The 24,749-nt window shown below is 44.0% G+C and overlaps 3 protein-coding genes across 3 annotated transcripts in view; 2 read left to right on the forward strand and 1 right to left on the reverse strand.

Moving 5' to 3' along the window:
* Positions 1-933, forward strand: part of LOC108783760 (ADP-ribosylation factor-like protein 3) — a 13,261-nt gene extending 12,328 nt beyond the window's left edge. The window contains exons 5-6 of the mRNA XM_018552404.1: positions 69-254; positions 839-933. Coding sequence (XP_018407906.1) covers positions 69-254; positions 839-886 — 234 coding nt within the window. The 3' untranslated portion in view covers positions 887-933. The remainder of the gene's footprint in view (positions 1-68; positions 255-838) is intronic.
* Positions 934-5,488: 4,555 nt separating this feature from the next.
* Positions 5,489-13,694, forward strand: NOP16 (NOP16 nucleolar protein). Its single transcript, XM_018552396.1, has 5 exons — positions 5,489-5,641; positions 7,835-7,943; positions 10,046-10,091; positions 11,826-11,932; positions 13,561-13,694. The coding sequence occupies exons 1-5, from the start codon at positions 5,538-5,540 to the stop codon at positions 13,687-13,689; spliced, it is 495 nt and encodes a 164-aa protein (XP_018407898.1). The 5' UTR covers positions 5,489-5,537; the 3' UTR covers positions 13,690-13,694.
* A 377-nt stretch (positions 13,695-14,071) lies between these two features.
* ARL10 (ADP ribosylation factor like GTPase 10) overlaps positions 14,072-24,749 on the reverse strand; it is a 12,795-nt gene continuing 2,117 nt past the window's right edge. The window contains exons 2-4 of the mRNA XM_018552394.1: positions 19,379-19,547; positions 16,998-17,173; positions 14,072-14,374 (exon numbers count right to left, since the gene is read on the reverse strand). Coding sequence (XP_018407896.1) covers positions 14,123-14,374; positions 16,998-17,173; positions 19,379-19,547 — 597 coding nt within the window. The 3' untranslated portion in view covers positions 14,072-14,122. The remainder of the gene's footprint in view (positions 14,375-16,997; positions 17,174-19,378; positions 19,548-24,749) is intronic.

A 24,749-nucleotide genomic window follows, 5' to 3' on the forward strand; every position in this document is an offset into this window, starting at 1 on the left:
CTTTTCATATATGCCCTAAAAATAGTGAGAATCTTCCATATTATATGGACAAATCTTTTGTTCATCAGGAACTGGCAGAACTGGTTGAAGAGGATAACCTGCTGGGTGTCCCTCTCCTTGTGTTTGCAAACAAGCAAGATTTACTGACAGCAGCCCCTGCTGCAGACATTGCTGCTGGACTCAACCTGCATACATACCGTGACCGAACATGGCAGATCCAAGCATGCTCTGGCCTCTCTGGGGAAGGGATCCAGGTAATATATTATTAGTGTGTACTGCAACATTATGTATTATGCTAGAAAATTGCTGCAAAATTCAAATAAAATAATGGTTCTTCTAACACACTGACTTTTATGCAAACTGACATGCTGGGCTGGCTTTAGACAAAATGCAGGCAAGGTAAAACACAGACATAGGGGTGCAGTTAAACAGTTATAAAACTCTCAACACCGATATTCTAGCAGCCAAATCAGGGAAAATGTATTGTAAAGTAGCCACAGCTCCAACCTCGCTCCTGTAATGGATTACAATCTCACGTTTAATTTACTAATTTGTACTGAGATTGTAGTCCAACCCCCCGAAGGAGGGAGCTTGAAGCAGTCACTACTTTACAACACACACAGGGACCATGGGGAACAAACATAGACACCCTCCAGAAGGAAGGACAGTGTCAGCATGAAATCAGAGATATTACAGCTGAGTAATACATAAATAAGATACATTTTTGTGAATAGTTAAGGTACTTGAATGTATTTTTAAGATTTAACTCCAGAGTTTAGTGTCACTTTATCATTTATATTAATTATATTAATGCTATTTGTCTTTCCTTCAAATGCAGGATGGAATGAACTGGATATGTAAAAACATTGCGGCAAAGAAAAAGTGAAATCTCGATTTAGCAAAAAAAGCATAGAAGAGAGAGAAACACTTATTACTGCAAAGTGATTTTTAGCTAATTCCTGTTAATGCTCATGTACTGCAATGTAATAAAGATACTTCTTCCCTACAACTGGTCATGTGTTCTTATATATTGAGCTGGACACCCCCTGACCCCCTATTAAAAATCCGTACGCTCTCCAAAATGTTTTTGTTTAGCATAAAGTAAGGAACGGTTAGAAATTGTGGCAGGTTTTTGTTGCTGTCTGTGTGCCCACTGGGAAGACATTTCCACACTCTCTGCCTCTGTAACACCAGAACAAGAAATGAAAGGCATCAGGCTCACCAATACAAGAAGATAAAGTCAGCGATGAATTAAGGATCTAAGCATTTAACTCTTGTCTATTTATAAACAATTTACCGGGACCTTCACCCTGTGAATATGTGTGAATGTTTGTTATAGGAAAATAATGCGGAAAAATAAATGTTCTTTTTCCCAGTTTACATGTAGTGTGTTGTAATAATACATTATGACCACTAGATGGAGCTGGGGAGCATTGAAAAAAAGTATTTATTAACAGGGTTATTCACAAAAGGGTGAAGAGTTTGGAGAAGGCAGGAGAAGTGATCAATCTAGGACAACATAGCTGAACTGGAAAGTGAGCTGAATTGGGGAATTTTTACAAATCAGCTAGATTGTTCACTTCTCCTGCCTTCTCCAAACTCTTCACCCTTTTGTGAATAGACCTGTTGGTGATGACCATCTTCCAAACATTATTTGCCTGGCTGTCATGTAATTTAACTCTCAAACAAGTGTGCCTGCTGCTAGTTCTAACTGCAAAACTGTTGCAGGTCAGAGACTCACTGACATGGCATCTCTGACCTACAATGGTCAGTCAGTGGGGTCATAGTGACTGACCCAAGTCAGTGGGTCAGTATGACAGTCAAGCAAGTAGCATTTTCATGAACTGTCATATTTGTCATCTCTAAGAATGTTACTGCACATGAACCACAGGGGCTGCCGCAACAAAGTTTGCCGCACACAGAGCAATCGTGACATTCATTTTCTAGCTCCCAAAGTAAAAGAGCAAAAATGTATGGAGCCACCTCAGCGGCAATGTAATAGAGGAGAAATCTTCCAATGGGGACACTTTTTGCAGTGACATCTGTTTAAGTCAGTGGTTCTCAACCTTTCTAGTGCCGCGACCCTTTGATAAAATTGCCCAAGTTGTGGCAACCCCTAACAGTAAAAGTATTTTCAACGCAGAATAACGCCAGCTACAGAGGAATACAGAAAATCGCAGCAATAGTACATTATACTATATGGTACTATTGCTGGGATTTGTAGTCCTCTATAGCTGGCGTTCTTCTCCATTGCGCCGTATAATTTATTATGGCTGGGATTTGTAGTCCTCTAAAGCTGCTGGGATTCTGCAGTGTGCTGTATAATGTATTATACGGTGCAACGCAGAATAACGCCAGCTACAGAGGAATACAGAAAATCGCAGCAATAGTACATTATACTATATGGTACTATTGCTGGGATTTGTAGTCCTCTATAGCTGTCGTTATTCTCCATTGCGCCGTATAATTTATTATGGCTGGGATTTGTAGTCCTCTAAAGCTGCTGGTATTCTGCAGTGTGCTGTATAATGTATTATACGGTGCAACGCAGAATAACGCCAGCTACAGAGGAATACAACATCTGCTAATTGGCAGCAGTAGAGGGCAGGCTCAATAGCCAGTTTGCTATTGGCTATTGCAAAGTGCAATAGCCAATAGGAATCTAGCTGTGTGATCCTATGGGTTTTTTTTTTTTCTCTCACTGATTACGGCCTGCGGCCCTATGTCAGGAGAAAAAAAAGCAGAGAAAGGTTCGCTATGCTCGATGCTCGATCGAGCATAGCGAACCTGCCCGGGGAGAAAGTTTTTTTTTTTCCTCCGATTTACGATGTCTGAGTTACGATGCTCCGATGTCAGGAAAAAAAAACGCGGAGCAGACCTTTCCCGGGGCCGCGAGGTGACCCCCGGCAGATAGTCAATCGACCCCCCCATGGGGTCGCGACCCCCACGTTGAGAACCGCTGGTTTAAGTGATGGGCTTTCCTCACTTTGGGTAGATTTCCTCTTACTTACTTCCAATCAGCCTGGAGCCGGCTTCCCAGCCAATCAGGAAGCCAGGCGACGGGTCATTACCCACCGCCCGGCTTCCTGCTGTTTGGTTAGCTCTGCGCTGATTGGCTGGGAAGCCAGTCAATCAGCATTGAGCCAGCCAAACAGCATTGAGCTGGATTCCAGGCGAATCAGGAAGCCGGTTCCATGATCACTGAAAGGAAGATCTGGTATCGGGGAAAGTATCGGAGCATTTGGGAGAGTACTAGTACTTGCCCCAATACTCGGTATTGGCACCGATACTAGTATCGGTATTAGTGCATCCCTATTTGCAACCATGCACTTAAATACGGGAGTCTGAAAACACGCGTAACATGCATTTTTTTGCACGTAAGGCAGCTGACGATCAGTCTGCTCCACCTAGTAACTTGTTTCAAAACAAAAACACTCACGCATCAAAATGCATCAGAAATGCATGTAGAAACGCATTAAAAAGCACTCCAAAAATGAATAGCTCGAGTCTGAACTGAGGCTAGGAGCTTGTATTTATCTGCCATAGGATTTGTATTTCTCTTCATACTGTCCTAAGTTTTACACAGCTCTGTTACACAGCACAGCCCTGTGTGCCAGAGTATAGTACCTAATTTTTCTCTACAGCGGATTTAATTTCACTTACAGGTCTCCACCACTCTGTGACTTGCCAATGAAAGGTGAAGCAGCATGCCAAATTAGCTCATCTCTCTGTCACTCTGCTCTCACCTCCTTACACAGCAGCATATCTGATTGGCTCCTTGTGCTGCTTTATTCTCCCCCAGCCTGAGCTCTGCTGTACAATAATAAAGATACTGCTTTCATCTAAAAAGAATAATACGTGTAATGATGTACTAATGTATGTACACATCGGCGTTTATTTTAAGAAGACCGGAGATGGAGAAGGAATGGGCAGGGGGCAAAGAAGGAGTAGGCAGGAGATAGAGGAGTGGGCAGGGGATGGAGAAGGGGTGGGCAGGAAGAGTGGGCAGAAAGAGGAGTGGGCAGGAGATGGAGGAGTGGGCGGGAAGGGGAATGGGCAGGAGATAGAGGAGTGGGCGGGGAGAGGAGTGGGCAGGGGATGGAGAAGGAGTGGGCGAGAAGGGGAATGGGCAGGAGATAGAGGAGTGGGCAGGGGATGGAGAAGGGATGGGCAGGAAGAGGAGTGGGCAGGAAGAGTGGGCAGGAGATGGAGGAGTGGGCAGAAAGAAGAGTGGGCAGGAGATGGAGGAGTGGGCAGAGAGAGGAGTGGGCAGGAGATGGAGGAGTGGGCGGGAAGGGGGAGTGGGCAGGAGATAGAGTGGGCGGGAAGAGGAGTGGGCAGGAGATGGAGGAGTGGGCAGGAGGTAGAAAAGGAGTGGGTGGGAAGAGGAGTGGGCAGGAGATAGAGGAGTGGGCATGAGGTAGAAAAGGAGTGGGAGGGAAGAGGAGTGGGCAGGAGATAGAGAAGGAGTGAGCGGGAAGGGAGTGGGCAGGAGATGGAGAAGGAGTGGGTGGGAAGGGGAGTGGGCAGGAGATAGAGAAGGAGTGGACAGGTAGAGGAGTGGGCAGGAGGAGTGAGCAGGAGATAGAGGAGTGGACAGATAGTGAAGTGGGCAGGAGTTAGAGAAGGAGATGGCAGTAAGAGGAGTGGGCAGGAGATGGAGGAGTGGGTGGGAAGAGGAGTGGGCAGGAGCTGGAGAAGGGGTGGGCAGGGGGGCAAAGAAGGAGTGGACGGAAAAAACAGTGGACAGGAGATGAAAAAGGAGTGAACGGGAGATTGAAAGTGAGTGGGTGATGGAGGAGTGCGTGGGAGGGCTGAGCAGGAGGACACCTGGCTGCTAACTACAGGCACAGTCAATGTCACTGAAATGATGTGTACACTGGGCTCTCACCTATCCACCATGACAGTGATTGTAGTTGGCAGCCATGTACACTGTTAGTGTGTCTGGAATGGCGGATAGCTGAGAGCCAGGTGCAGGGTCAGTGGAATGGTGGGAGCCAAGTGAACTGGAATGGTGTACACACAGTGCACCTGGCTCCCGCCTAGCCACAATTCTGTAGACATTAAACCTATAAATTAAGACCCTCCCACTTTTTTTAATGCACACACCCACCCCAGCCCCGCCCACAGTATCAATTTCTAACAGTGCCCAGATATGTGCGTCCATACGTTCCCTTCGTAGTGCACACCAGTGACCATAACATAACGTGCCTGCTGGTGAGAACATGACCTAGAATAGAACCCACCGAAATACAACAATATAATGTAGCCGATGAATACAAACTAGCCAACATCCCAAAGGGGCTCCCAGGACAACAGTGTCTCTCTAGTAGCCTAACCTGGCAAATATATACAAAACATTGTACAGCACGGCATTACATTATTAGCCAAAGCTGAATGTGTGTATACCACCGGAAGAGCCATCCTTTGGTCAAATTTGCACCACATATCCCAGAAGCCCTAGCGTCAGTACGCGTGACGTCAGAGCCGTGCGCCCGCTGCTCGGTCGCCCATGTGTTCGTGGTGAGAGGAAGAAGATGGGGAAGGTGAGGAAGACTCGGAAGAACACGTTTAATTACAGTGTGAATAGGAAGAAGCTGAAGCACAAAGCTAGGAAGAAAGCAGCGCCGAGGATCGCATGGTGAGGACGGGGAGAATACTAAACTGATGAGTCCTAGATTAGACTTTAATCCAGTCTGCCAATATCCATTTACAGGGGAAGCAAAGGGTCAGATTTCCAGGCAACGTTCACCGTTTCCCAAAAATTGATAAAAGAAGAACCTAACGTAAATAAATCAATATTATTTATTTATTTCTAATTGAGCCTGCAAAGCATTGCTACCATGATCAGTGGATAGCGGGTGCAATGCTTAGGTTCCTGCAGACGCTTCCTCCTAACCCCAGGTCAGTACAGAGATTGGTTATGATGAGGCTGGAGGAAGTATCAATGGATTGTGAGTAATGACATCATCGCTCATGTACTCCATTGAGAACTATGATGCGGCTCTGGGGGCAGAGCTAAGACAAATTAAAAATGACAAGAGCCTGATAGGAGAAGAACTTTGCTATTGAGGGAAGGGAGGGGGGCGTGTTTGCAATGTGAACATGTTTTATTTTACACTTTGAATATGGGTGAAACATGATCAGAAAGTGGCGTTTATTTTTTAAATTGTACAGCCAAAACTTTTCTTTATATTTTTTTGTATAGAGTAGGGAAGGGGGCAATTGGGGAGCTATACCCTTCTTATCCAAGAGATGCAACAAGAAGTTAGAAGAAATCTAACAAAGTGAGGTGCTCCCATTGGAAGATTTCCCCTCGCTTCTTGTTTTGGGGACAGCTTTAAAATTTTGGACTTCTCACTTTCTTTTTCAGTCACAATGGTCACCACACAAACAGCAATATAAAACTTGACAGAAACCTTTCCCCACTTATTCCAAAACTAAAAACAAAGGTTTTGCCTGCAGATCTTCTTTAGGACTTTTACCACATCATGTTCATTAGGCTGAATTTTCCTGCACACCACCGCACCTGCATGGTGTGAGCAAGGCACATAGAAAACAATTGTTCACGCTATACATGTGCGGTGGTGTGCAGAAAAAGTTATCTCAGCAGTCACGGTGTTGGCAAAGCCTAAAGGAGACATCATGATTAAAGAATTGTGGGGAAGTTAGCTTTGGCATGCTTTCATCCTTTGTGTAGATTTCAGACAACTAATTCCACCTAGAATTAGTTGTCTGGGAATTTTAACTGGCTGCCACCCTCCTTCCCCAAAATCAGAGACATCGAGGAACAGAGCTTTGCAGTTCCCTGGATTGGGAGCATAATGATAAGTGTAGTAAGAATCTTGTGATTCTGGAGTTTGTCAAACCAAAAACGTTTTTTTCTACCATCGGATAGCGTAGGGCAGGATTAGAACTCCTGTCTTCTTCCTTTTTTTTTTTTTTTTTTATCTAGGCTCTGTTAGAGACATTTCCCATGTACTTCCTGTCCCGCTGACAATGGTTTCAGCAGACAGGAAGTAAAGGAAAATCTGTAAAACATACAGCAATTAAAACCTGACAAGGATCTAGCCTTCCTCCACTCTTCTAAAGAAAGTTATTTGTATTTCTGTCTGTGTTGCTGTTAGAGCGTTCCCCTCACTTCTTGGCAAAACCTCAGCATGTCAAGACGTAAGGTGAAATCTCTCGGAGACCTAGAACCCAGTAAAAACCTGACGGGGGTTGAATCCCTCCCCACTCTATCCAAAACCAAGAAAATAGGTGTTTGCCAGACATACACTTTAAAGCTGCCCATACACTGTAATATTTTCCTCGTTTATACTGCGGACTGGACAATGAAAACATAACGGATTCCTCCATCAATGCTTACTGGCGTTAATCGAGGAATCTCCCGCTGTCTTTATTGTATTCCAACAGCGGCCGCTGTCAGAATACCCAAACAGAGTTGGCAGCTCATTAGCTGCCGGCTCGGTTTGTTCTAAGATTTTCCAACTGTCTCCTTCGATCAGCTGATCGAGGTACGCTGGCCAAAAAGGTGCGGACACCGGCACCCACTGCGAATTTCAGCTGTCCATCAAGAACAGTGTGAAATTCGTATAGTGTATTGGCACATTAAGTTTCAAAAAAGAAGAGGGTTTTGTTACATTGTATTTTACACCTCTCTATTGGATCTCTACTAGAAGGCCTGACTAGCAGACATGGGATGCCAATGACCAAGGTATTCAGCACTGGCCACCTCCTGCCAGTTAATGATCCTTTCTAACGTACTTATCGTCGTCCTGCTGTTTCCTTCAGCAACATATTTGTAAAGATGTTTTGTGTTTTGTATGTGCAGTGATGAGATCAGAAATGCCTGGAATCACTCAAAATCTGTGGCTGGAAACATGGCTGAGATGGGCCTGGCTGCAGACCCCAACAAAGCTCTGCCGATACGTCCACGCACAGTAAGCACCAAATATTCCGCTATGACATAAATGTGATCACGTGTAGGAAAAATCATTATCTTGAAATCACACCTGTACTTTAGAAATAGTCATACTACCATGACAGAGGAAATCAATATGAAGGTATCCACTTAACAATCAGTCAGAGCTCACACAATGGTTTTGTTTTTTTATTGAGGGTTAAAAAGTGAAAGAATCTGATTGCTCTGAGCAGCACCTTGACGTTCCACTCTATAGAGAAATCTCTATAGAGAAATAGTAAATCTCTTCCGTCTATGTAGTGTTGTTGCATACAGGAACTTCTCTAACACTAACTCTTCTTATGGCTTAACATTTAAAGTTATATTAATGTATAAAAGGTTTTTAAGCTATTTCAAATGCTGATTTAATCACTTGAATGCTGCTCGCTGATTTTTAAAAGTTATAGTTTCCTGCTGATCCCCTGAGCACTGGCCCTGATATCCTGTTTTAGGGTGGCTCCTTTCCCTTGCAGGGTCCTATGGAACAACCCTTGTGTGTGCTAGTAAGCTGTGTGTGCCTTCACAATCACGCAGTAGAGAGAAGATGTCACCAGCACAGCAGATTTGTAAATGAAGCAAAAGTCAATTTTAATGACAAGCATTGTCATTCAGATAGCAAGTACTTTCGGGGCCTCGCAGGGTCCCACGTCATCATGCTCAGAATGACGTGGACCACTGCAAGGCCTCGAAAGTACTTGCTATCTGAAAGGCATTGCTTGTCATTAAAATGGACTTTTGCTTAATTTAAAAATCTGCTGCGCTGGTGACATCTCTCTACTTTATACATTTTACGGCACCTCCGTGGTCACTACTAGCACCCGTTTTTTATATATCTTTTTAGAGATTCGGTAAGGAGTGCAGTGAGAAACACATTTTTTTTCACAATCACACAGACACAGCAGGGAAAGACACCCCCATGCTCCCCCCCCCCTCTTCCTTTCACCGAGCTAGTAGATGGACAACTGCTCTAGAATGCTTTGTCCCTTGTGATCTTGTACTGCACAGAAAGTTCAGGGAAGCTGAGAGTTGGATTCAGCTGTTCAGAGACATAATGACTGTAAGTGCTTGTGCAGAAACTTAAAGAAATACTTTGCTGAACATTTTATATTTGTTTGATCTTGATCCATTATTTAAGGCCCCATAAAAAAAAAAAAATCACACACTGGCATCAACCAGACCTGTAGATGAGGTCTGATCATCAGTAGATGTATATCAGGGGGGGCGATTCCTATTGTGTGACACCCGGGACAAGCAGTTCAGGCGCCAGCTGATCTCAGCCAGTGGTATTTGCTAAGTCTTTATAAATATGCGATAGTTGTCAGATGCAGCTGAATTGGGCAGCACTGATCTCATGTCCCTAAACACTTTAAGAGAGGAAGGACTACCCATATTCCATCGCTATGTTCTATTAAAAAAATCAAGTAGCAATAAAAAGTACTTTTTAGAAATTCTCATTGGTCAAGCCACATTTGAGGTGATTGAACAGTTAAAGGAGAACTATGGGGTCAGTGTTTTTCCCCCATAGTTCTCCTTAGGGTAACGGGAGGACACAAACTAGCGTCCTCCCATTACCCTAAGCTCAGTATACCGTGAGCTACAGTTCGCGGTATACTGAGACGCCGGAGCGGATCCCGACATCGATGTCGACATCCGCCCAGCTGCGTGAGTGACAGCTGGCTCTGCCTATCTAGAGGCAGAGCCAGCTGTACCCGCCCCCTACCCCGTCCGTTCTGCCAGTCAGCGCTGGCAGATCGGAGCGGGGAGAGGGGTATCCAGCCCCTCCCCCTGTCACATGTATGTGTTCGCTCACCTCCCGATCTACAGAGCCGACCTGTGACAGTCTCATTGTCACAGGTCGGCTAGAACTATGAGGTGAGTGGAAATCACTCATCTCATAGTTCTCCTTTTAAATGCTTTCCTTTCTTGTCACTGGAGAGCATTTCCCTTCTTCCTGTTTTGCAAGAGAAAGCTACACACAGACATGGACACAATAGGTTGGTGAAATACATTAAAGATGGAAGCACATCTATGTATATTTTTAACTGTAACTTAGTGTTTTATTTGTTCTCTGACTTACTGTAGGTGATTGGTGAACAGAGCAGAGTTCGAAAGCCCTATGTATTAGAAGGTAAGATGTCAGTCTGACCTCACGGTTGTGTTCTTCTGAAGTGTATGTAGGCAGCAAATGTATGAATTGTGAAATGTAACAAACTATGACAGCATTTGTCTCTCCTCTGGTGCTGAAAAGGCTCAGACTTTTTGTATGTGCATCTTGACAAGCTGTCCCTGTAGTTGTCAGCTTTAGAAATGCCTGTGTTGGGAACACTGCAAACATGATAAAATTCACAGATACACAGACATTTTGCAGATACCTTTCCATACCAGCAGTTCCAAAGCAAATTGCTAAAACCTGCAGCCCTCATATACCCCTTGAGAGGTTTGTTATTCATACACAACTTGCAATACATTTTTCTTTGTAGCATTAGGAAGCAGGAATGCTACTTAAAAGAGAACTATGGGCCAACCTTTTTCGCCCCTAGTTCTCTTCAGGGTCACAGGAGGGCATATACTAATGTGCTCAGGTAACCCAAAACTTAGTATATAGCGGTCTAATGCCCACTACATACTGAGAGTGCAGAGCCGCTCCGCAGCTGGGATGGATTCTGACAATACTGTTGATATCCACCCTGCTGGCTGATTGACCACACCCCTCCCCAATCCGTCCCTTCAGTCAGTGCTGGAGAAACGGGGGGGGGGGGGGTACTTCCAGGGGGGGTGACTGACAGGCACCGCGCTCTGCAGGGAGATGATCAGGAAGTCAGAGATCGGCGATATGTGTTCACTGAGTTCCCAATCAATAGAGCCGACCTGTGATAGCTTCAGTGTCACAGGTCAACTTGAATAATGGGGATGAGTGTTTTTCACTCACCCCATAATTCTCCTTTTAAAAATTGTTGCAGATCTGTTTATAAATATTGACATTGGCTTAATTTAAAATATAATGAATCATTAGAGCCTCACTGAAATAAAAGTGAATAGTGGTGTTTATTGCAGCAGATCATGTTTTCCCCAGACATTTCTGTAGCAGTACAGGAGTGTTATTCTGTAACATCTTAAATACAGGATATGATGAGGTCTAGAAATCACAGTCTATTGGGGCCACCTTGACTTTCCTTAAAAGAGAACTATGGTCAAACCTTATATGGCATTAGTTCTCTTTTGAGTCACTGGAGGACATTTATTTGTCTTCCTGTGACCCAACACTTAGCTTATAGCGGGCTATTGCCCGTTGTATGCTGACAGCGCAGAGCCGCGACAGATCCCAACAATATTGTTGGGATCCACCCTGCTACCTGATTGACAGCTGGCTCTGCCCCCTCTCCTGTGTGTCCCTCTAGTCAGCAGGGACTCTCTGTGGGGAGTTGTGACTGACAGTCACTGCTCTCTGCAGGGAGAAGATCGGGAACTGAGTGATCTATGGTTTGTGATCAGTTCTTGATCGATAGAGCTGACCTGTGATAGCTGCAGTGTCACACATTGGTGCTAAATATGGGGATGAGTGTATTTCACTCTCCCCATAGTTCTCCTTTTAAGCTAGAGGATTTTCAGTTTTCCTGTCAAGAATGTACCACTTGATGTCATCATGTGGAATCCTCTAGACAAGGCACCCAAAAAATTCCATGTAGTGTAAATGTCTAGGTGAGGAAGTGAAGGTCTAATACCTCTCTGCCTCCCCCTATTACTAGGACTACAGGAAATAAGAAAGCAGGAATCGTCCCAGCATTAACTTCCTTTGTTTAGAGAGAAAAAAATAAGTTGTTTTGGTAAAATTGGATTTGTGTTCACTAATGTTATGTTACAGAACTGAAAGCTGCTGCCAGCCTGCCATCGAAAAGAACTATGGGCATCTCTAACGACATGATTTTGTATGTTCGGCACATGGTGGAAAACTATGGTGAAGATCACAAGGTACAAGACAAAGTTATACTTTAATAACTCGTTTCCGATAAACATATCTAAAGTAAAAGTAGAGTAGCAAATGGTAACAGCCCCTTCGGGTTTTCTTTTCAACACCTATGTTCAATTAATTTCTTGTCCTGTAGCCCCAAAAGCAAGTAAGAGAAATCCCCTCCTAGACAGTTCTCACTGGAATGACTGGCCATGGGAAGATTTCCTGTCCTGGAATTTTCCTTCAACTTCAGTGCTGGTTCAAACCATAAACAGTGCGTTCCAGAGCAGTCAGCCTTTGGAGCGCACTGTATTGCATTTCGGCCGCCTTCCTGCGTTCAGGGGTGGGAGGGGGCATGGCGGCGCATTAAGCACTTTTTTTTGCAGATCGCACTGGATCGGAATGCAGGCACTGATATGCAATGCCTTCTGGTGCGGGCTATCGCACTGCGGGCGGGTTGGGTAAGGGGGACGTCGCTGCTGTGCCATTAATTTCTCCCACCCCTGAATGCAGAAATTCAGCTGGAATGCGAGGCTGCCTGCTGTGGACCACACTGTTTATGGTGTGAACCGGCCCTTAGTCTTGGTGACATTTGTCAGCAGAACAACTAGCGAGGACAATCTCTCAAAGAGAGCAATAAAAGCTTGACAGGGTTTCTTACCATATTCTATCCAGAACTGGGGGAAAAAAAGTTTAAGTCAATTTTGCTGATTGCACAGCACATGTTCCTTTAACAAAGAAAGCAGGAAAACTATTCAAATAAAAAAAAAATATATAAATCCTGTTTCACGATCAGCAAAACTGTGTCCTTTTGTTCTTCTTTAACCTAACAATTGAGCACAGGTTCACTTTAACATAAATGTCTCAGTTACACAAAACAAGGTGCAGCACCTTACCTTGCCAAACAAGTCTTTTAGTGCATGTTGCTGCCTCTCTATGCCCTGTGATAGCTCCTCTTGCATAATACCTGCCCTGGGGATGGGGTAAACATTCAAACTGCCATGCTACAGTACATGATAATGCTTGTTACTCCTTGCAGATAGTGGCCTGCCAAGGCAGACGCGCTAAACACTACGCCACTGTGCAGCCAGTCTGTGTTTTGGGGCGGTTGGTGGTGCATTCAAGTCAATGGCACCGCAGCCACACCTCCCACCCTGCAGTGTGATCGCCCGCACCAGAACGTGTGGCACAGCGATGCCTGCATTCTGGTGCGTTCTAAAAAAAAAATACTGCAAGCTCCCTGGACAGCAGGCATTGCTGTGACACGAGGGCGGGAGGCATGGGTGCAGTGCCATTGACTTACACTTCCATGCCCCAGAACGCAGGAGATTTTCATTATGTGATAGTGCGTTCCAGCCACTAAATGTGCTGTAAGGCACTGGATTAGGTGTGAACAAGCACTAAAGCAACCTTCCTGTTTGGCGCACTATTTCTGATGGTTTAAATTACTCTTCTTAGCAATGATATCCTCAATTTGCATGGATTAACATCAGGACTTGTTAATTGATCGCAAATTCCTTCGTTTTGTACTAAATTCCTGATCATAGATCTGCGTAAAACAAAATATGTATTGTTAATGCAATGTGCAAGTGTGCTAGTAGGGACACATTGTTTTTGCTCTTTTAACACTGTCGTCCTTCTGTTTTAGGCAATGGCTCGAGATGAGCAGAATTACTACCAGGATACACCCAAACAGATTCTACGTAAAATCAAACTGTACAAGCACCATCACCCTCAGGAGTACGAGGCTCTGCTTGCATCAAGAACAAAACAGTGACACAATGCTGGAGAGCGCCACTTCTCTGTGTAGACTCTTATGTGGCCTGGGATTTGAGTAGACATTTTCCATCCTTTATTGATGTATTTTAGTTACGGACAGAAATAATAAGCCGCATCCTTGCATGAAACAGACCCGTGACCAACATATCTTATAATTAACGCATTTTATGTGTGTATTTGTAACACTGAATAAGGACAATGTCAAAGTAATATTTTATTAAATCTTGTATAAACTTTTTTTGGCTCCTGTTATAAAATGAATAAATTATCAGCAGTAGATAGTTGTGTTTCCTCGAAGGCCAGAGGGTGTAGCAGGGACCAGCCCTTACCTCCAGTCCCCTCTGAGATTGCATCTTGGTGCCCATGGCTGTTGTCAATCCTACCACCAAGTAGAGGCTTGGTTTTTGTTAGTAGCAGGACAAGTCTGCCTATTATGCACTTTTCTCTCTTTCAAATGAGGTCTGCCAGCAGCTGTTTTGCAGATGGATGAGATCTTGTTGTGATCCTGTCACTTGGAGTAGCCGTTCTTCAAGCAGTGATCTCACAGTCTGTAAACTGGTACTCTGACCAAACCCATCACATACAGCGCTGGTTCCTAATAACGTCACCTCTCTTTGGTCCTGGATTCGATGTAAAGATAACTCGGAGTGAACAGCAGAGATATCAAGTGCTGACTGCCGATCCTAATGAAAGAGGAGGGAAATGTCAGAGAGTAGAGCACGTTGCAAAAAGATGATTTCATTCCATGAAATAGCAACAATTCCTTCTCTATCAACAGTCTCGGCAGATTCACTCAGAAATCAATCTATGTGTCCTCGGAAATTGTCAGTCGCACCCAGCCAGCATTGTCTTAACTAAACATGTGCCAGATATCGCTTTTTTCACAGTGATGAATGTGTGACCATTTCAGAGGGCATAATAAATAAGAAAAGTGACGCTAAACTCGGGTTCAATCTTGAAAGGCATTCTAGTACTGTAATCAACAAAAATGTAGCTGATTTGTGTATCACTTGGCTGTAGATCCTCAAATCATCTCTTAATTGGTACCGACACTGTCCTTCCTTCTGGAGGGTGGCTACTTCTGTTCCCCATGGTCCATATTTGTGTTGTAAAGTAGCCACCACTCCAACCTCGCTCCTGTCTTTGATGGACTACAATTTAAAAACAAAATTAGTAAACTAAACATGAGAGTGTAGTCCATCACAGGAGTGTGCTTGGAGTGGTGGCTACTTTACAACACACACACACACACCATGGGAAACAAAAGTAGCCACCCTCCAGGAGGAAGGACAGTGTCAGCACCAATTCAGAGATGATTTGAGGATCTACAGCTGAGTGATACACAAATAAGATACATTGTAAATAGTTAAAAAGGTACCTGAATGCATTTTAAAGGTCTAATTCCTGAGTTCATGTGGCACTATGCGTATGTAAAGCCATATTTTGCATAGCGTGGGGAAGGTGTTTGAACCTCTTTCAGTTTCTCTCCTCCCCACTGGGCGCAGCTCTGTGTCACCTCTGACACAGACCAGCGTCCATCAGGGAGGAGAGAAACCTTCAGAAGGCTGAGCGGGGCGAGGAGAGCGATGTCACAGGCAACCAAGCCAGAGGTGCAGGGGAGGAGTGAGCTGTCAGCCATGTCACAGGAGGCTGAGCTCTGCTCTCCGCACTGCATGCTCAGCCTCCTGTGACAGCAAGTCAGAATGGAGAGCAGAGTACAAGCGTTCAGCAATCAGCTGAGTGTTTGTAAATAAATGAGGACATAGTATGCTTGTGTCCCCAGTTATGAATGAACAGGAAGTGCTTTACATCACTTCCCGTGCATTCATGATTGTGGACATAGTAACTCATACTATATCCACAGTTTATGGATGGACAGGAGCGCTCAGTATAGAGGCTTCCTGTTCATTCATAACGGGCTGCAGGAAAAAAAATATTTAGGACTGTGTACTCACTCTTTTTCTATTTCAGAAGGGAAATATTAGGGATCTGTTTAGACCTCTCATAGTTCCCCAAAGCCCCCTGATAGTCAAGTCAAAAAAAAAAAAACTATTAGAATGTTTTTTTTTTAAAGTTAGGAAAGAAATTTGTTTTGGTTTTGACCTGACAATTTTTGTTGTTGTTTTGGTTTTGGTCTGAAGATTCAATTTCCATTTTTGCACCTCTACATGCTATATATTTTTCCATTCAGCCAGCAGGTGGAGCACTGGGCTCCTTTTCATTTAGAAGCTTGTTTACAGAGTTCATTCCAGTCATCAGGCCCAGCATACAAGGTTTCTATCAGTGAAAGGCTCAAAGCAACCTTCCACTGCTATACTGTCATTCGTTAACCCATAGTGCTTCAGAAATTCTTTTTCACATAAATGTTTACTTGTATACTCCTTTTGCTTTACAAATAGAAAGCAAGAGAGACAGAAAATTTACATTAAAAAAAAAAAAAAAAGGTTTCCATTCAGCCAGCAGAGGTGGAGCACTGGACTCCTTTCCACATCATTAGCTGTGCTGACAGGAGCTTGTTTACAGAAAATCAAATGATTTATCAAAGAGGGGACAGATCATGTTTATATATCTATACTTCTTTTCTTTAACAAGAAAGCATGAGAAAAACAAATACAAGTTTTTAAAAAAAATAAAACCCATTTAAAACGAGTAGGCTGTACTTTGATGGTGTTCAGTGATGGAGCTGCAAGTCTCATTTGTTATTGGCCACTATGAGCACTTAATATAAATCATTACTTTATAACTGCCCATAGGAGATGTGCCAATAAAGGTCTAGCTGGAAAAGACCACCACTGTGTGGTACAAGAAAGAAAAATCAGGGATTGTCATTTACATAGGACACAAATGCTGTCACTTCTGATATTTTGCTTTATATTGTATTGGCAATGTGCACCATAATGAAAGATTCATTGCTCTGGGCAAGGACAAGATAAATTACGTTAATGCAGTTAAATAGTTTCACAAGTAGATGTCCTTTGAGCCTGTCATAGTGTGAAGTGAGTGCACACCACACTTCATGCGGCAGGACCACAATGATTTCAAATACTCTACATCATTTCCGATATAAAATCGGTCAACATTACAGACTCAGAAGCATGTCTGAGGATCTTGTATATGATTTGATATAATCCCCCCCAAAAAAAGCACCAAACCCATTTCTGAAAACAAGGTAATATGCAACTCCACTCCAGGCCACAAGAAGCCCACTTCTTCCATTAGCCTTAGAACCCTGTCACTATAAGGTGTTTGTAGGGCAAAATATAAATGGCTACAACTTAGTGCAGCAAGCATCCCGCTGATATTTACCTGCTTGTTTGCTAGCACCATCAATGGTAACTGGGATGCCTCCTCCAAAAGCCGATGTAGTTCTTGTCTAGCTAGCTGCAAGCGCTTGTCATCAGTGGAATCCACTACAAAAACTATTATATGTGCGTTCTTCAGGTACTGGTTCCAGTATGTCCTAAGGTTCTGGCTCCCACCAACTGTGGACAAGAGAAAGATCTTATATACACAGGTGTTTGCAGATCCTCTAACCTTTGCTTCCATGTTATGTTAGGAAATGTGATATAATCTCATTGTCACAAAGGGCCCCACTACTGCCATGGATAAATGTGATAAAAAGAAACAATATGTCCCATTTAATAGCATGCATACAGCAATTATTTGCAGTGTTGTAGAGTATTAAAATACAATTCTACTCTTTGGGTTGGTGCACTTTGCCTTAATAAATCAAAAGTCACATTAATGAAGAATTGGCAGAGTCTTAGGCTGGGTTTCGTGATGCGCGTTTTTACCGCGATTCGCGGTAACAAACGCACGTTTCCAAGGGCTACTTGGCTGTATCCCAAAGGAAATGCGCAACAAAAACTACCCCAAAGAAGCTCCTGTACTTCTTTGGGCGTAGGGTGTTTTGTAGCGCGTTCATACAGACTGTAATACGCCCAGGTGTGAACCCTAACCATAGGAAATAATGGGATTTCGGTGTTTGAGCGTTTTGCAGAGCGTTCAAACGCGCTACAAAACACCCAGGTGTGAACCGGGCCTTATACTAGAAACTGGGGTCATCCAGGAACAAAGAGCAAAACGTAAATGCCACCTACAGCACTCTAATGGCACTAGGTGGAATTGGATTAGAATTGCCTTATTGCAGTGGTTGTCAACTTACGAGGTACAACTGTGGCCCCTGACAGCTCCAAAGGGCCGAATAATATTCAGTATATGACAGAAGACTGTCGCAGACTTCAAAAGAGACTGGACATACAACTGGTGTGGTTGAAGGCTGGAGACACTGCAGGAGACAGCCAGGGACATGCTACACGAGACTGCTAGAGAGCACTAACATTACAGCTTCCTTTCCAATGTATGCTTCGGTTACTGACTGCTAGAGTCTGTAAAGAGCCACATGTTGGGCACCAGAGCCTTATTGTGTACAACAAAACTAGCCTGCCTTCATGAATCAATTCAACTAATAAATGACAGACCAGCAAATGGCAGCAAAGAATAAACAAAAGGCCTAAAACGAAACAAATGTTTCCAGTCTAAGTTACATAAAATAAAGTGATAGGAAGCAGAGCAAAAATCGTGGGAAAGGCTCAACTCCTCCTGGCTCTAGCCTGCTACACTGTTCCTGTTTTAATAAGAAAGAATTATTTACTACACTATGATGCATTGTTCTGCTCTGCTATCATTCTTGTATTTCTGGAATACCAAGGTCAAGGAAACCAGCAATGAGAAAACCACACGGCAGGACATTCCTGAATTATCATTTTGAACATCCTAGTTGTCTAGCAGAGTTTCTAACCAGAAACAAATATGCAGATCAGTGGTTCTGACTTCACTTGATGCATGCTTGTTCCAGGTCTGTCAAAAACTAATGAAACCACAGATAGCCAGGTAATGAGTGTTTTCAGAAAGTTTATAAAAGGGCAGCCTTCATATTTCTCTCACTATAGGATGATCAAGAACAAGGAATTCTCTGACTGTCCGGCTTTCAGCTGCTAGTTCTGTAAAGGGAAAATATATCTTGTCCTCTCCATAAACCACCATTAGCAGATGGAAGTAAACGGACACGAAACTCAGGGATTAAATCTTCAAAATGCATTCAAGTACCTGAACTATTAACAATACTGGACCTTATTTGTGTATCACTCGGCTGTAGATCCTCAAATCATCTCTGAATTGGTGCTGACACTGTCCTTCCTTCTGGAGGGTGGCTACTTTTCTTCCCCATGGTCCCTGTGTGTGTTGTAAAGTAGTCACCGCTCCCAGCTCACTCTTGTGATGGATTAACCGCTCAACCATCACGTTCTCACACAATTCATACCTCCTCATGTATCACTTCCCCCTTTTAGATTGTAAGCCCTCAGGGGCAGGGCCCTCCTTACCATCTTGTCTTGTATTGTGATTGTATGTCTTCCTTATATTGTAAAGCGCTGCGCAAACTGTTGGCGCTATATAAATCCTGTATAATAATGTCTCATGTTTATTTTTATTAATTTGTATTGAGAGTGTAGTCCAGGACAGGAGTAAACTTGGAGCAGTGTGTCACTACATAGCTTGTGACTTTCTGTTCTAGCCGGCTATATAATATATATATATATATCATCATGAAGACACTAAATTCCTCTATATTGGCAGTATAGGTGAATATACACATATATAAATATCCTCCTGATGTATGACCTCACCTTCCAGTAGCTCAATCCTCAATCCCTGGCTGAGAATATGGGCAGTGTTAAACCCGTGAGTAGGTGCTGAACTTGATCTGGTGCTGTTAGTGCTCAGGGCATGGATTATACTGCTCTTGCCGGCTCCATCCAAACCTAGGACTAAAATCTGCCGATCCAAATAGTTAGGCTGGAGAGAAACAAACAGGCAGAGGTCACCATTGTGCACGTCAAGTGTAAAATAATAAAATAAAAATATGGAATAAAGCTTTAACTCAAACAAGTTCATAAATACAATTTATAAAATGTATTTGTAACTGCATTGCCTTACAGCATTTGACACCAAGGTCATAACCATATACACATCCATCACCAGGATCATCTGCAGCAGGGATGCACCGATACCGGTTTTTCGTTATCGGGTACAGATATTTTGCTTTCGGTATTCGCCGATACCGGTGCTTCCGCTGGCATGGAGGGTAATGACATGCCACCCGACTTCCTGATTGCCCGGGAAGCCGGCTCCATGTTGTTTGGCCGGCTCCATGCTGATTGGCCAATCAGGAAGCCGGGAGGTGGGTCAATACACACCGCCCACCATCCAGATTGCCCGAGAAACTGGCTTCATGTTGCCCTACAGCACTGCTGGTCAGAGGAAATCTTCCTCTGACCGGAAGTTCTGATATCGGAGCATTTGCGTGAGTACTCGCCACTAACGGCATCAGTGCATCCCTAAATTTAAAGTATACTTTTCTGACCATGTTATAGATATATCCAGGGTGTTCTTTTATTAAGAGGTGTGCATTTTATTCTAAAAGATGTAATGTATACAGACAGTGGCTCGGAGCACGAGTCAGATCTGGCACTCCCCTGCATATCCCAACACACAAGCCTCTCGCAATCTACAGAGAGGTGTATACAATTAAAGGGACACAGGGCCTTGGGTTTCAAGTCAGCATTTGCACACAGTAGCCCAGACACTCAGAAAATGAAGAGATTTACTATAAGGGCAGAATGTAAATTCCATAAGGTGATCCCAATGACAGGTTAACTGTAATCATTGCTCTTCACATGCACCACCTTAAAGGAGAACTATGGGGTTAAGGCTTTTCCTCATAGTTCTCCTTAGGGTAAGAGGAGGACACAAACTAGGGGGGAATCCAGCCCCTGTCACGGCAGAGAGCCGTGACAGGATCGAGAAGTGAGCGAACGCCGGTATGTGTTCGCTCACCTAGCTGGCAGGCTAGCTGGCAGGTGAGCTGGGGATTTTCTGTGTTTTGTATTGTTGTAAGCCTTCCCAATGTGCACCCTGCTATAAAGGCTGGTTATAGATTCATGCAGGTACCATGTTTTTTTCTAGTTTAACTATGGGGAAAAGCCCTGACCCCATAGTTATCCTTTAATACAACGCATGGTAATGGGCCTGCTGTAACCTACTGCATCAGAATGGGCAGAAATGGGAAAAGCTCCAGTATACACCTTTCATGTTCCCATCACATGTCCGTGAGCCCTGGAAAGCTACAGCAACTCCATCAATTCAACAACCAATGGTGTGATGGAACTTGATATTATTGTACTTGGGCCCCTGAACAAACTTATATCAGGGCCCCAGATCTCTGTAACCTTTATTCAATCTTCCGCTTGGCCTACTTGACTCACCACAGAGCTCTATGGAAAGCAAAAGCTTATATGTATTGACCCATCTGTGTGAACAGACTGCCGGGGACTGCTGACCATGAAGGATGGGTAAGCACAACTGCTGATGATACACAAAATGACATCCTCTCAGATGACACTTTCCTTTGTGATGGCTTTGAGCACATGCAATGGCTTCTCATTGTGTGGGAACTTTTATTTCCGGGTCCCCTTCCAATAGGGAATACACGGCCACATCTTTTCTAATTCAGAGAGATCCAATTCTTGTCCATTCTTCATACAACCAACAAACTGATGCAATTTCCTCTGTTTTCAGCAATACAGGAACGGTCACAAAGTTACAGTCGTCTCAGTTATTACGCAACTTTTTTTTTGTGTGCCCATTGTCACTCTCTTTCACTAAAATTGATATTAAAGTCAAAATATTTTTTAAGCTACTTCAAATGCTGATGAAAATCACTTCCAATGGAGGCTGCTCCTTGTTAAAAAGTTTTAGTTTCCTGCAGAGTCAGCTGGTCCCCTGAACACTGGCCCTGATATCCTGTTTCAGGCTCCATTCACACATTAGGGTTTCCCCACGCATATCTATAGGCACAATACATTCTAATGGGGCTCGTTTACACCTGCGCGTTCATACGCACACACAAAAACGCAGAATGTGGTAAAAAGTCCAAACATAATTTTCTGAGCGATTTCAGCGCGTTCTGTCACCCAAAAGACCGTGGTTGAAGCCGCAAACGCACAGAAAAATGTGCGTACATCAGAGAAAAAAAAAACGTGCCGAATTCAAATGCTAAGTGTGAATGGAGCCTCAGGGTGGCTCCTTTGTTTTGCAGCGTCCTATGCAGACACCCTTGTGTGTGCCTCCAGAAACACACAGGCATAACAAGGCAAGTCACTCCTCTTCTCCTTACTGCCCCCTCTTCTCCGAGCTAGTAGATGAACAGTTACAGGAGACCGCTCCCTCCCTTCTGAGTTCATGAAAACTGAGCTGACAGAAATGGAGCTGTTTGGAAACCTGATGAGCTTGGGTAAAAATGTCAAGCGATGCTTTGCTGGGCAATGTATAGATATGAATTCATTATTGAAAAAAAACGTATGAGAGTTTAATAGTGCTTACACGTATTCTGATTAGCACAAGTGACACTCGATGTTAGTTTTTACCATTGATCTCTTACATAGCCCTTGTATTGCCAACAAAACCTTGCAGCTCATGCCATTGAGACACAAATGTGTCCTGTAACTCCAGAGATTTGGAGTTGGGTTTCAGTTACATTAGCAGAAGCAGTGATGAGACTGAGACCCCCCCCCCCCCCCAATCACAGCGATCTGAACAATAGGCACTGAGATTTCCATGCAATGCTTTTGTGCCCGTTCACATCTGAGGGATGTGCTCTCACTTAACACTCAGAAAAATACAGCCGTTTCTTGAGGACATGATCTCCTATTTTTGGCCCCAATATGTTTCAAAGGGAACACCAGAAAAACATCCCTAAGACATGTTTTCTGCATGATTTCATGTCTAACAACGGCGTGTAAAAACGCATGCAAAACAAGCAAAGATGCCGATGCTGACGTGTGAATGTAGCCACAGCAGTGCTCCCTTTCTCCATGCCCAGTCCGCCTCCTCTTTGGTCTCTCTTTTGGGCTGTACGACATCCTTAGTGTGACAACCCACTGTGGGCGTCATGGACACACCTCCTGAGGGTGCTTCATTACACCACCCTGAGCTTATAGTACTGCAGCAGAATGTGCTCACATGTCATTAATGACCACCCACCACCAGGGGGAAGAGGCCCCAGACCAGAACGGAGAGGAGATGTCTGCGTATCCATGTAAAAATATTAGGGAGAACCGACAACATGGAGATGGGCCTCGGGGCCCGTTCACACCAGCAAGTCGCACTGAACGCTTGGCTGCTGATGTGCCAATCCAGGTGCATCGCACCGTTTATCTTTCTTTTTGCGTTTAAACTTTATTGAAATATCACAAGTGACATTTCATTAAGTTCTGTCGGCAACCCTGTGCTGCGCTTGTACCGTGTCCAAAAAAATTAAATACTGCATGCAAGAAGTTTTTTAGCACACAACACCGTGGCGTGAACTAAGACTATTTAAAACAAGGCACACTGCCTTGACTGTGTGTTGGGGTGCGCTGGGAAAAAAACCAAACCAAAAACCGGTCAGCGCAGCCCTTAAACATCTGGTGTGACCAGGCCCTACTAGTAGTATTAAACCTTCCCTTTTGAGTTCTAAAGCACAGGTGGGCAAATTCCAACCCTCCAGCTGTGGTGAAACTACAAATCCCATCATGCATCTGTCTCGAGAGTCATTCCTGTAGCTATGAAAATCTTGCAATGTCTCATGGGATTTGTAGTTCCACAACAGCTGTAGGGCCGCAGTTTGCTAACCCGTGGTTCAAAGTATTCATGTGCATGTTCTAAACAAATATCGTAATGTGTTTACAAATACTATGCTCCCAGTCACTTTCTCCGGATCCGCCGAACTTCCAGTATGCACTATAAACGGCAGAGAACACCCACAGCAGGACTACAAGTTATCCCATAACACATGTCCATGTGTTAACAGTTTGGAATTGAAGCTGGCCTCTCCTCCCACAGCTGCCAGTCAATCCCTGTAGGAGCAGCTTTGGGATTGGGCCATTCATAGCGTACTGGTAAGGGTGATTCCAGGGGACCCTGCAAGGGAATGGAGCCACCCTAAAAATGGGAGATAATAGGGAGACGTAAATTGGAAATTTGACAGGTGGAAAACATTCGAGAACCAGTACACTTAAGGTGGCCATACACTAGTAGATTCTTGGTCAAACATTTTCATTTCTGCCATGGACCCTCCTTCAATTATAGTTGGAATACCCCATCAAGCATAGTCAAATGTCGATTTCGGAAATTGATTGTTAGCCATACTAACCAACCCAATTTTGATGAACTATGGAATTAATTTCTCTTTTTTGCGCATGGGCTGTGCTCTTGCTTCAATTTTTGACAAACGAAAACCCCACTGATTCATCGATTTTCATTTGGTCAGAGAAAAATTACCATCAACTGTTCAATTTCCGCTTGAAAGACTGTTCCTGTACGATTTCCGAACGCAAATCATACAATGTATGGCCACCATTACCCTCCAGGCCCTTTTAAGATAATGTCACTGCTCCCTCCCCCTGCACAGCTGAATATTTACTGACTTCCAATAGGCCCGGCCTCCATTGTTTGTTTACATCCTGCAGCAGATGTCTCCTTCTCCAGGCCGTGCCGATGTAATAAATTCCCATATGAGGCTGGTCTTCTAGCCAGGAGACGGAGGAAGATAAGACCCATAGAAGTCTATGGGGATGTATCTCACAACTGTGGCCAAGAGAAGGAGATGTCTGGTGCAAGATGTAAACAATGGAGGCCGGGCCCACACATTACAATCCAACTGCACAATCTCCTTTAAACAACTATGTAGTTCAAGGGCCGGTCTGATTGGATACAAATTGATGGATACATTAGGTAGGTCCTCATATCACAAAGATTTGGTAAAGTTGATTGTATCACCAGGTTGTAATGTGTATGGTGACCCTACTTATACATCTGTGCAGGTGGAGAAAGGGATCAGGTCAGCTCAAAAGGGCCAAATGGATATGTGCCCTTATCTTTTACAGGGCAATTCCACTTTCCCAGGTGAATTCGGGGAAAATGGAATTACTGCCACCAATCTGCCCTCTCGCTCCCCCC

This window comes from Nanorana parkeri, unplaced genomic scaffold, assembly GCF_000935625.1.
Source record: "Nanorana parkeri isolate BGI_ZX_2015 unplaced genomic scaffold, ASM93562v1 scaffold87, whole genome shotgun sequence".
Taxonomy (NCBI): domain Eukaryota; kingdom Metazoa; phylum Chordata; class Amphibia; order Anura; family Dicroglossidae; genus Nanorana; species Nanorana parkeri.